General features: G+C 35.6%; 1 protein-coding gene across 2 annotated transcripts in view; it reads left to right on the top strand.

Annotated features, from left to right (window-relative positions):
- The window catches only part of VWA8 (von Willebrand factor A domain containing 8), a 180173-nt gene that overhangs the window by 34689 nt on the left and 131706 nt on the right, over positions 1-13778 (top strand). For both annotated transcript variants that reach the window (XR_014880982.1, XM_085215801.1), the window contains exons 5-10: positions 1360-1527; positions 3454-3618; positions 4009-4058; positions 4398-4506; positions 7750-7854; positions 12631-12762. Coding sequence is in view for 1 of the 2 variants with exons in the window: in XM_085215801.1 (XP_085071927.1) it covers positions 1360-1527; positions 3454-3618; positions 4009-4058; positions 4398-4506; positions 7750-7854; positions 12631-12762 (729 nt within the window). In the remaining variant the exon portion in view is untranslated. The remainder of the gene's footprint in view (positions 1-1359; positions 1528-3453; positions 3619-4008; positions 4059-4397; positions 4507-7749; positions 7855-12630; positions 12763-13778) is intronic.

Raw genomic sequence — 13778 nt, 5'->3', positions numbered from 1 at the left:
GTCTCAGTCTTTGACATCTGTTCTATTCATCAGAGATTTCCATCTAGTATCATATGAAATGTTTGTCTGTAGGAGTTGATAGGAGACATGCTGGGAATAGATTTCAATCATACTCCCTTTGCTGCTGGGCTTGTGTCTAAAATTGTTGAAATGCAATTGGAATGGAAAACAAAACTCTTTGGTGCTTCCTGATATTGGGTACATCTACACATTCCCTGTTATTATCTGGTTAAACTTCTTCAATCTGGAAATAGACAAGAAAGCATTAAATTTCAGTTTGTCTTTCATTGGGCAGTAATTGTGAATAATAGTTCTGAAGTGAATTTAGTTAATTTCCCTGAGCCCACAGCATTGACTGAGAAGAAGCTGTACAAAATTACTAACACCAGAGCTTAGTTTTACGTTTTGGATAAACATTAGGCACATATAAACAGTAAGAATTCACAAATAATTAATGAAGTGAAATATAGAAAAGAAATAACTTCCCATCCCAAATGCTCCAAAATGTCCACAAGTGAAAGTCTGTGCTTTTATTCTGTTTTTATAGAAGACGGTATTAAGTCTGGGAATATAATTATAAACATTTCTAATTTTATCACATAATTAAAATCTGATCATTGATAGCATTGTTTTGTTTTTATCTCCCACACCTGGTTTTAACAGATTGTTGTTCTCTTCAAGTCAGACTAAAACACTGTACTGGTAATGGATTATACACCAGTGCATAACCAGAATAATCCCAAGGAATATCTGACCTTTGGTTTCTAAATATTTTAATATGGTTGTAAACGTGTACAACCACTTCTATACTGTGTCTTCTGTATAAATAGCTATGCCATAGTTGTCATACCTGAGAAGTATTATACAACATCAAAAAGAAAACATGCTGATTATTATCATGTACTGGGTATACACCAAAATATTAACAAGATTTTACACTTCATTCTGTTGATACAAGAGACTAGAATAGCTTTTATTATTATTGATATTATTATTTCTTTTTTAGTCCCTGTAACAGTAATAAGATAAAAGTCCAACTTATGAATGTGTTAATACAATCAGCTGTCACTATTGTGGAATCGTATCATGGCCTGGATTGAAAAGGAGCACAATGATCATCTAGTTTCAATCCCCCTGCTGCTATGACCACCAGACCAGGCTGCCCAGAGCCACATCCAGCCTGGCCTTGGATGCATCCACGGATGGAGCATCCACAGCCTCCTTGGGCTGTTCCAATCTTACTGATTATTATTGAAATAAATCCTGTTTTGGAAAGCATCTGTGGATTCTTTTTAGCGGGATTTCATGAGATATTTGATGTTTATTTCTCTCCCAATATTGCTTTTTACTTTTGAAAAGTGTGCAGTTCGTGCAGCTACAGAAGGACGAATCCTTGTGTTGGAAGGTTTGGAGAAGGCTGAGCGCAATGTCTTGCCTGTGTTAAACAATTTGCTGGAGAACAGGGAAATGCAACTTGAAGATGGACGTTTTCTCATGTCAGCAGAACGTTATGACAAGCTTCTGCAGGTAGGGAAATAACATTTGGATTTTCCATTCTTTTTTTCCTGTTCTTGGCAGTGCTTGAATACTGTTATGAAGATGATAGTAGTTAGAAGCCAAATGCTTGGAATCGAACACAGTGTGTATGTGAGATGTTACACAGGTTGAAATTTTAGGGTGGAGGTTAGCTGAGATGCATAACATTCCACTTCAATTAAAACATTGTTTTAACCTATGTCTCCTCTGCCCCCATTAAAAAAAGAACAAAAAAAACGGTTGTTCATGCCAGCTTTATGTGCTGCTTGTATGTAAAATGTGGAAGCTGTTGAGGTTAAACAAAATATGTTTGTGAAAAGAGATTACAGTTGAAAGTGTCCCTGTGAAGTTCAGATAGTGCTTCAGCATTGTAGTAGTTCTCTTGATAAGCTTTTAAAATGTTAGGATACCAAACAAAGAGGTCAAGATTGGTGACACTATTTCTCAATGCTGTCTCACCCTTAATTTAGTAAAATATGTGTGAGGAGCCAATCCAAATTATAAGAAATGGATAGTGAGTTTGCTTTTGGTAGGCAATAGGATTATATTGTCTGCTACTCTTACTACTTCAGCCATTTTCATTTTCTTCAAGGTTTGGGTCCCACTGCTTACATTTGAGTTGGATACTCTTTGGCCTTTTTGAACACCTTAGTAAATTTAGTCACAGTTTCCACCAGTACTCTGCTTCATACTTTTGTGTGCTGTAGTGTCCATTCACATACCTGTTGGTCTCTTGTCTGATCTCACTCATGTTTGTGTCTATCATACTTAACTGTTGATAAGTATATGATTTGAATCTATACGAAAGAAGGAAATGTGCAGTAAGTCTTCTAGTTGATCCCAATTAAATGAGCTCACCTCCTATGTTGTTAGTACCATAGCAGATTTCTGAAAATATATTGATATTTCTTCAATTTCTTATCTCTGGTTTGAAATCTTCTGATTTGTGCCTTTTCCAAAAACCTTTTAATGGTATTTAAATAGAAGATAAAATTGTTGGGAGAATTATTACCAAATTTGAAAAATAAGCTTTTAAATTGTGATTGTATTTAAAAACTGAAGATGAGAATTCGAACTCGGATAAGATTTGATTGCATAGTAAAGCATCTTCTCTTTTCTTTTTTCCTTTTTTAAGTGTATTCTAATGATAAATTGCTTCAGAATGAGTGCCTCAGGTGCACTGTTAATAGTTGATGAATTAAATAAATCTCTTGCTATAATACTAAAACTAATATTGTTGTTTGGCAGATATTACATTATATAAGCTAACGTTCATTTTCTTCAGTGTGAATAATTATATACTATATAACTAGGTCAAGGAAGACAAAACTGTGATGTATGAAGATTTAACAGTGTATTGCTTTGTATGCATTGAATCTTTTACAGGACAGCAACTGAAATACACAACATAGATGTTCTTGTGAAGGAGTCCAGTGATCTGTTTTGGTATTGCTTGTAATAAAGCATATTTTGTAAATGAAAATTTTAAAGCAATAATGGTCTCCTTTACAGCTACAAGAAGAAGGGAAAAGAAGAAAAAAAGAAAAGTACTAACAGTACCATACTTCTAGTGCTTCAGGTTAAAATAAATTTTGTCATCTGTTTATTTTCTGTTCTTTTTGAAAGCAAGGTTCTGAACATGTGGTTCTGAACCATGACCGTCTGTGGGGTCTCTAATCGAATTGCCTGACAGCTGTACATAATCAAATGTTCTGTCTCCATTCGTTTTGGAAAACCTTGCTTTTATGATCAGCAAATTAGAATAGTTCAATGCTTTTTAGCATTTCTGAATGAAAGATGGAAACAGTAGCATATTTATAGCTTGACAAACAAGTACCGTTAGTCTGTCTGCAGTTTGTCTGGGGGAGTATTTAGTGATGTAACTTTTTTTTTTCTGCTTTATGTTGCTTAATTTAGGATCATACAAAATCAGAGTTGGATGCATGGAGGATTGTTCGGGTCAGTGAAGATTTTCGTGTAATAGCATTGGGTTTGCCAGTACCTAAATATTCTGGTAACCCTTTGGATCCTCCCCTTCGCTCTAGATTTCAAGCTAGAGATATTTATCATCTGCCTTTTAAGGTAAGCACTTTAACAGAAGAGTTGGACTATCTGTACTGAGTAGAGCTATTATTTTGACATTGTTTTACTTAGGTCACCTCTGAAATCAATACCTAAACAATACATTTATCTTAAATGGCATTTTTTCATACTGCTCCCTAATAAATTCCTGAAAGGTAGACTTAGAGTTGCCAAGGAATGCTGCAGCAGAAAAATAACTTCCATTAGACAATATAGCCCTAGAAGAAAGATTTGATAATATTTCCGTTCATAAAATTAAATCTGTGTTCAGGAGTGAGTAGACTCTTCTAAATTAGCAGAGAAAATAGAAAGTCTCTCTACATCATGTGCTGTGACCTACGGTATGACCCAAAAATGAATTTACTTTATGATTTTATGTTCTATTTTCAGGACCATCTTCAGCTATTATATTCAATTGGATCAAACATTTCTGCAGAGAGGTAATTTTTCATAATTAAAAGAAAAATCAAAATTAATGAAGAAATGTGGTGTCATTTCAGGTTTCCTTGCTATTTTTATAACTTGTGTCACTACATGGAGACCAGAGCTGAAGAAGCTTTTAATATGTGTGGGTGTATGCTCAAACAGCTTTTTATATATGCAGCCTTCATAGTGAATCCTTAATGCTTTAGAACTTCAATCACACATTATTTTTCTTATGCTCAGATAGAGTTTCAGCATCTTATACTGATCTTAAACTGTAATTAACTATTTAGGCTTTAGTATTTTAAGTATAGATGGCATATGTAAAACTCTGTACTTATTTTTTTCCTATGCAGAATTTCTCAGATCCTGTCTTTTGCTACAACTCTCTGCTCTCAAGAATCCTCTACGCTGGGACTTCCAGATTTTCCTTTAGACAGCTTATCTGCTGCAGTTCAGATTTTGGTATGTGTATACACATGTGCTGTGAAACTGTACAAGCTTAAAATTTCTTAGATCTGTATTTTTCGTGTGTCTGGAAGAAGATGAACAAGAACATTTTAAAGAAATAACTAAAAAATCTGAGGATAGTTTGAATAACTGTACTTCAACCAAGCATAATACGGAAGGGCAAAGAATGCCACAATATAATATTTTTAAAATAGTTGAATGTATCTGTGTTCAGATATATTCTGTTTTCAAAATAATGTTCCTATTCTGCTTAATCAACTTCTGTGACTTCAGATACAGCATATGTGATGACAGTGAGATTGTCATGGACCACTCTGTATTAGTCAGTGGAGAGAAATAAGCATTTTTGTAGGTTGTGATTTTTCTATTTTAATGCAGTAGTTGTAAATCAAGTTGGCTGCATTACAAAGACACTTACTACTCTCCTTTAACAACAAAAAGTTCAAATGCAGGTACATCTGTGTCAGAGACTGTTAAGTTGTATGAGATGAATCCCAGATTATATCTTTGAGATGGCCGGTGAATTTAGAATAAACTTAGGGGAGTTATCAAGAGAGGCAGGCTGAGCATATTTGAAGGTACAGTAGTTCCTGACAGCTACAATCCATAGTGGAGAAGTCTACTAGAATAATTCTCCATTGTATCTTCCATGCAATCATCTCACCAATGGTATTGCTCAGTGACAGTACGTATGGATTGTACAAAGGTGTCAGTTATTTGTGTCACTGTTGTGCTCAGTCTCTTCAACTATAAGCTAGAAGTCACTGTGCCTGATACTTAGAGATGGAATTTTGGTCTGAATTAGTATTCATCAGATAGTATGAAGTGATTAAGATTCAGGTTTAGAGAACTGAAAGAGCATATAAAGGGCTTTGGAAAGAAATACATAATGGATTTTAAAATAAATTACAACTTCTTATTCTTTAAGCCCTGTATGAAGAATTATTTTTAAATGACTGCCAGATAGCTTTCAGAGAGATGGAAAGAAAATGAGATGTAAGCCATTATCTAAACTATGGAATGAAGGAAGCGTTTTATTTTACATTAGAGAATGTGAAAATGTTACCATTGTATGACAGTGTCTTTTTTGGATAGACCAGAACTGTTTCTTTTAGAATTTGTTTTAATCACTCAGTTTTCTAAGCCAACTGTTCTCACTGATTCTAGCTAGAGTGTTTCTCCTTCACATGCTGGGTCATCATCCTCTGCTATGATTTAACCATTTCTTGGTTTTGGATTGATTTACAATCCTAGAATCATAGAATCCGTAGAGTTAAAAAGGACCTTCAAAGGTCATCTAGTCCAACTCCCCTGCAGTGAACAGGGACACCTACAGCTAGATCAGGTTGCTCAGGGCCTGATCCAGCCTTGCCACGAAAGTCCCCAGGAACAGGGCATCAGGCCCATCACTGGGCAACTTCTTCCTGTGCCTCACCACCCTCAAATGTAGAAGGTGGTGAGGCACAGGAAGGAAACAAACCTTTTTTTTTATATCCAACCTAGATCTACCTTCTTTGAGCTTGAAGCCACTTCCCCTTGTTCTGTAACTACAGACCCTTCTACAGAGTCAGTCCCCTTCTTTCCTGGAGCTCCCCTTTAGGTATTGAAAGGCTGCTATCAGGTCACTTTGCAGCATTCTCTTCTCCAGACTGAAGAGCCCCAGCTCTCTCAGCCTATCCTTGTAGGAAAGGTGTTCCATCCCTTGGATAATTTCTGTGGCCATCCTCTGGACATGTTCCAACAGCTCCATGTTTCTCCTGTACTGAGGACTCCACATCTGGAGGAGGTCTTACCAGCACGGAGCAGGAGGGCAGGATCACCTCCCTTACCCTGCTGCCCATGCTTCTTTTGGTGCTTCCTGAGATATGATTGGCTTTCTAGGCTGCAAGGGCACACTGCTGGCTCATGTCCAGCTTCCCATTCAACAGTACACCAAAACCATATAGCAGTGTAGAATGTATATATCATAAAGACTGTCTCCCTGTCTTCTGCATAGATTAATATAGTTTCAAAAATGTATTTCTTAGTTTGAAAACTCGTTTCTCCAAATTTTTTTTGTAGGATGCTGTTCTGAAGAGGCTAATTTTGGATATGCCACTGTAATTATTATTAATTTGAGATAATGTGTGCAAATTATATGTTACATCTTTATTTATAGAGGGCTTTTAAAATGCAATAATGGGCTTTGTGATCCTTTAGGCAGCATATTTACTACAATGCTCTTAAATTGTTTATTTTTACTGATGTTTTTTTAATATGGAACATTATAAATAGTACTACTGATTATAAGTATGAATTGAATTATGCATTTCATAAAATATGCATCTCCTGATCTCATTTCTGAGCAACTCTTCTCTTTAGTTGGATCTCTGCGTAATCCAAGTCTGAAACTGAGAACTGATCCATTTTATTTAATTATATTAGAGCATGCAAAAAAAGTAATAGCAGTCCACTAATTGTTGATTCACTAATGTTACTCAGGATCAATTCTTAATAACGTGCATGTCTTTTGTAAAGCAGTTGAGCATTACTTTAGGAATTTTGAAACACTTTTTCTGCCATGGAGAAAGTTGTGTGGAGAATAGTCTCTTAACTATTCTCGAAAGTACTTCTATTTCTTTCTCAATTGCTGTGGCAAAATGACTGGAATAGTTGCTAGTTCAAATAACAGCTGACAGAATAATTATTACTTACAATTAGCAAGGAAGTGTAAAACATTGTTCACAATTTTGTTTGAAAGTGCAGACATCCTTGGTAACGCATTTCAAAGCAAAACAAATTTTGTTCAGCTGTTCCAAATTTCCTAGAAATTTGTTAAGTGAAACCCGTACAATATAATAGAATTAGAAATAAATATTGGTAATTGGTATGAAATAGTAGGCCACTATTGTACAGATTCTTGTCATACTGTGAAACACAGTTACCATTGGTGGAATTTGTCTCATCTAACCTCAAGTGATGTTAAGATTCTGAGCCAGTCCCTGTGGCTTCCTTTTATGCACGGGAGAAGAAGTGCTTGTTTTGGCATAGTTTATCTAACCTACTTGAGATATTTTCATTGTAATGAATTGCATGTTCAAAATGCCTGTTTTGACATCTGACCAACTGCTGGATGAGTTGGTCATTTGTTTATTGCCATTAAATTTTTTATTTTAAGTTTAGCACTATTTTGGATATAACGCCTGATGAAGAATGAACCAATCTTTTTCTTTCATCTGTATTTTTAATTTAAATTAGGATTCATTTCCTACGATGTCAGTCCAGCACGTTATTGACCGGCTTTACCCCTATAATGTTTTCCTTGGAAAGGAAGGCAGAACTGCAGTCAAAGATGCATTAAAAGTAAGTATTGCATATTGTAATTCCAGGGAGCAATGGATGTTAACTAATGCTACATCATTATTTCAGTTTTTAAAAAGAATGAAAAATCTTAAGTGAGTGAAGTTGTTACATTATTGCTGCTACTAAACCAGTCTTTCAAAAACACTTTAGATGTTCATAGATTCCCTTAGAGAGCTCATAGATTCCCTTAGAGTGAAAAGAGAAACTTCTGTTTTCTATAGAATGCTTAGACCTTAGTTCAAGACTGCACAAAACCCATTACTATAGAAATGTTTGTTTGAGAGTAGCTTATTTTGTGGCTAAAGTAGTTAAATGCTTAAAAATACCTTTGGCACGTGACCTTTTAGAGGAGATACTAAAATAAAACAGATCACATGGCACAAGATGCATTTGATAAAGTATACTTAAAGAATGTATTAGTTTTCTGGCTTTAGTCTGTATTAGCCTTTTCTTGTTTTTGATCAGATCTGTTATTATGATCGTGTTTAATAGCAGCTTATCAAGCTTTAATTGTACTGGGTTATTCTATTCATCCTTTTAAAACTTTAGCGCAGTATTTGCTTTCTTTCATCTTTGAATGTGTTGTAGGAGATATTGCAAATTAACATTTGTAGCCTAAACCATCTCACCATCTGTTTCAGTCCTGAAAAATGAAAGTCATTTGTACCTGCCTATTCAAGAATACCCAATGTAGTGGCAGAGAATGGTCTTGAGCCATGTCTATGTGTCAGGGAAATGACTGTTGTCTATCCTTGCTGCCACTTCCCAAATACTATCTTTTGCACAGGAGCTTAGTCCTGAATTCCCTAGTTTAGCTAGGCTGATCAGCTTGTTTTCATGAGTTTTTGCTCTTGAAGGAGGTCCTGCTAGTTGTTCACAGGCCTTCAGAACTTCCTCCTGTGGGATCCTGTCTGTTACTTCTCTGAATGAGCCACTCTGGTCCCATGAAATGCGAGATCTGTACTCTGTTACTTGGCTTCATTGCTCCTCCTCAAAATTTTGACCTCCATTATTTCATGCTTGCTGCAACCAAGGCTGCTGTCTGTTGCTGCATCCCCAACTGATTGTTCCTTGTTTGTAAACAGCAGAGCCACTGTGCATCACTCCAGCACAGCACCTGTGTTAAGAATGTATTCCAGACAGCCTTCCAAAAAAGGTAGATTGATTGTGTCATGCTGTGTTTCCCTTCCAACACACATCAGGATGATTGAAATTGCCAGTAAGAACTAGAATCTAGATGGAAATAGAAATTTCTGTTAACTCTATTCACAGTCACTTCTGTTCTTAATGTGCTTTTATTGTTATCCTTTTGTTGTCTTTTTTTTTTTGCTATCAGTTATGCATAGTATGAATCTTTACATTCTGTACCATTGGCCTCCTTAATTTTCCATTTCTTTTAATAAATTTTCTGCTATGTGTGCTTTTTCTTCTTATAGAAGAGGGTTGATTTAACTTGTACAACTTTCTTTCTTAATGACTGTCTACTTTTAAATCCTCTTTATCATTTAAACTTTTCTGTGTTGATTTTTCTTATTTTGATATTCTTTGTCACCATGACTTTCATAAGCTTATATCTCTAGGTTAGCAGGTATGTATAATCCTATTAGGAATTTTATTCTGTTTGCATGCAACAAAGCAGACAATCTTATAAAATATATTAAACTGGTTGTACTGAGGACCTCCTGTTTATGATTGTACTTTAGTAGTAGCATTGCAAAGACTGAATACAAAATGATTTTTGCCATCTAACAAGCAATGTGAAGGAGTCTTGCAGAAGCAATGTGATTTATTAGTCTGCCCTTCTCCAGACATCAAGAGAATGTCCAGCTATGTTTGCCACTGAAAACTGTGTAACAGAATACAGTTAAGGAATATTAATTTCAACTAGGAAAGACTGAGTTGAAAAAAGTATACCTGACATATATGTGGAGTTGATTAATTAATTTGTGAGGATTGAATCACCATTTGACATCAGCTAATGTTTAAAGAAAACAGAAACAAATTCCTTGTCATAAATGTAAAGTTTAGTGATCAGAGTTGAAGACAGGCATGGGCAAGTAGTGCTCTAGCTCTTAATGTATCTTACTTGCATGAGCTGTTTCAGTCAGCTGTTAGAGGTGAGAAATGAGGTAGATAGCTGGCTGAACAGCTGGTTTTGGCAGCTATTAGAACCTGTGTATATTTCTAGAGGCCATCACATTCCCTGGACACTGTCTTTCCAACTGTAATCCTCAGCTTGGGTGTATCTTTTCCATGTGTGCCTTTTTTCTCAATAGGACTCCACTATGTCTTAGGTATTCCTCTTAATTCTTGCTCTTGATAGTCAATGAAATGAACTACTGACTTACACCTTCCCTGCAAATAAAATTAATTTGTTACTGTGTTAGTCTTAGATGTGTAAAGATGCTTTGAAAAGCAGATCTCATGTTGAGTGGACCTACTAAATCTAACCTGTCTTAGTTTTATCTCTATCTGAGAACTGTTTTGTAGGGTATAAAACGCAGCTCCTTGTGTGAACCTAGCCAGCATTGAGTAGAATGTTCCTTTGTTGCAACCTAATCACTGTTGATGCTTTATTAGAGAGCTGGTTATCATACAGGGCACTGGTACAAGGAATGCAGTTTCCAGTATTCATTAGTTCATTATATCATTAGCTTGCAACAGACAGAAGTACCAATGGAAACTTGAGAATGATCTATCTTTGTATACCTATATTTGAAGTTGCTTCATTTGAGAAACTGTCATTTTCTATTTTGAATCTTAAAGAAGATTTTAAATCTAAGAGATCTTGCAAAGCAGGGTATGGCTTGGTTTGAATTCTGGCCTTTATAATTGGATTAAGTATTTGCATGAGAAATTATTTTTGAATGGCAGATGAATATTTGAAATATGCTTGTAAAAAATTATTTCACTTGAGCATTTCCTTTAGACAGTTCAGATGTAGACAAATGACTGCTTTCAATGCAAACAGTCTCCAGTGAAACATTTCCAAACAATTAGCTTAACTATGTATGATGTCTTCCACAGTAATGAAGTTTTCTTTCCTATGTACTATTGATAGGCATTTATAAAACTGGCCATTGATATTCGGTTGCATTTGTGGCTCACAAGAGACTGCAGCTAATTCTTTCATTGTTCCGTAAGCTTTCAGTACATTGTTTCAGATTGATTGCAGATTTGGGCTCTGCTTTTTAAATTCTCATGCGCAATTTGCATGCTTCATTTTTTTTTATGGTATTGGAAACATCCACTGTTTTGTTTTTGTTTGTTGTTTACTTTTTTTTTTTTTTTTTTTGCATTATTTGTACATCCTCTTTAATGTTGCCTGACCTCCTCCTCTGTCCTCCTCCTCAATTTCCCTGCTTCTCAGTAGGAAGCCTCTTTGAACCACAAAAGCACTCTCTCACAGAGTGGGCTAATATTACAGAAAATTGGATTCATCTTTCTTGTTTAGACAATTCTATTATTCTGGTTACTTCTGAGATCTTTCTATTGCAAACTGTAGTCTAAGGCAGAATTTGCTTCTCTTTCATCCCTCTCCCACAAAGTCATTTATAAACTTTGGGTTTTTTGCATTAATGAATGCTCTTAGTGCCAATTTGCAGTTCTTATTTTGCTTCTTGTAAAAGTTTAATCCTCTTATTCCTTGTAAAATTATCTTTCCCTCCTGTGCAGAGAATCATAGAATCATAGGATGTCTTGGGTTGAAAGGCACCACAATCATCTAGTTTCAACCCCCCTGCTATGTGCAGCATTGCCAACCACCAGACCAGGCTGCCCAGAGCTACATCCAGCCTGGCCTTGAATGCCTCCAGGGATGGGGCATCCACAACCTCCTTGGGCAACCTGTTCCAGTGCTTCACCACCCTCTATGCGAAAAACTTCCTCCTAATATCTAACCTAAACCTCCTCTGTCTCAGTTTAAAGCCATTCCTCCTTGTCCTATCACAATCCACCATAACAGCTGTTCCCCCTTCTCTTTATACTCTCCCTTCAAGTATTGGAAGGCCACAGTCAGGTCTCCCCAAAGCCGCCTTTTCTCCAATCTGAACAAGCCCAGTTCCCCCAGCCTTTTACTCTTTTTTCTCTTGATTACTCAGCTTTCAGCTTTGATGAATAAAGTATTACTGTGGCTTTTCTTATACTTAAGCCCCTTCGATAACGACTTCTCTTTTTACGACAAAGTATCATTTTCATGCTATCTGTATAAAGCACAAATTAGAATATAATGCTCAAACATGGATTGGGAATACAGAAGCCCATTACTTTTTGATATATCCAGAATGTGCTCAAGTCTTGATAGGTAGAGGTCTTCCTCAGTTTTCATTGTGTGATAAGACTGTGAAGCTACGTAAACATAACATTTGATGGTTATTTTTACTGGTAGCCAGATATTTAAATCTGTCATTTTTTATAATTGCCTGCAAAGATAGGTGGTCTATTACTAAACTGCTAAAGGCTGTCGTCCATTTATTTTATTATTTCAGTCAGTCCAAGTAAGTATATGCAAAGTAACAATATGACAGTTTAAATTGCATTTGTCATTAGTCGGAATAAATAAATAGTAGGTCTTTTTGGTTTGGGTTTAAATGAACATATGAAATATATAGGCCATCAAGAATGTAAAGTGAAGTAAAATTTAAATAAATGAAATGAGTTTAAGACTTAACAAGTCATTAACTTTGGATATGCTTCTGGCCCTGTTATCAGAACAAACAGTTCTAAAAAAGAAATCTGTATTTAATAAATAATTCCTCCAAAACTCTAATTCTACAGCGTTTTGAGCTCCAAGACTCAAACAAGCAATTGCGCCCAAGACGGATTACAAAAGTTGAAAGTGTACCAGGAAACAAACCCTTCAAGGCCGACGTAACTGTACAGATTGGTGAAAGTGAAGTGACATTCCAGGTAATTACATATTCCTAAAACTATACGTAGTTTTTGTTAAGTTACTTTCATGTAATTAAGAATTTGACGCTTATCTTTGATCCCGAAGCACATTTGTGTTGAATATTTGATTTTTGTTATTTTTTCAAAAGCACGTAGATACAGGATTATGGATAAGCAATATTTTAGATAAATTAATCGTATGTAGGAAACTACAAATCCAAGTATATCAAGTGCTGAAATATGTATGAAAGGAAAATCTCTAATGCAGTAAAATATCCAGAAATTTAGAATAAAAATGCTTGTGATGTTCTTGGTGCTGCTTTCCCTTTTTCTTAGAATAAAATAATGGTCTGTATGTATCTGCACTTCAAATAAAATCTGATGAGTGTTTGGTAATGTTCTGACACAGGGTGTTTGGAAAATGGAAGAAAAATAATTGCATTAAATGTGATTGGTCTGAGAAGTTTGTGACCTGCTACGTGGTAAAAGATCATATTCTGGGAAGAGGCAGTGATTTGAGGATTTGAAGTTAATTTTGAGTTTCGGGGTTAGATACTCTCTAAAAATGGAGAGTTAGTGGGAGTCAGAGACAGTTTTAATACAGATGAAGGTTATCCTCAGAGACTCTGTACTGTGACAGTGCAAAAACGGGAACAGCAGCAAACAGGAATTTGTCAGAAAAAGGTAAATCTGTAAGGACTTGATAGGATTTTTTTCTGTGGAGGTGGATTTTTGCATTTATTTGACCGTGTAGGTAGATGATACCTGCTGAAAATATGCCTGCAGAATACATTTTTTCAGAAGTTTGCTGATGAAACAGTTCCAGACTGGAACAGAAAATGGAAATAGTGCAAGCATCCTAATGTGGAGGATGACTGAATATTTTTACTCTCCAAAGTTCTGATCAGAGTGGCCCCTTCAGATTTTTGCAAGACACATTCTTCCTTTTTTTTTTTTTTCTGATAAGTAATAAATACTTTTTATATTTTGATTTCTGCATGCACAGTCTCGAGTTCTTTTCGTACCCCAATGCC

This window comes from Meleagris gallopavo, chromosome 1, assembly GCF_905368555.1.
Source record: "Meleagris gallopavo chromosome 1, MGAL_WU_HG_1.1, whole genome shotgun sequence".
Lineage (NCBI taxonomy): Eukaryota > Metazoa > Chordata > Aves > Galliformes > Phasianidae > Meleagris > Meleagris gallopavo.
The sequence above is the reverse complement of the archived record's forward strand: the minus strand, read 5'-3'. Positions and strand labels throughout refer to the sequence as shown.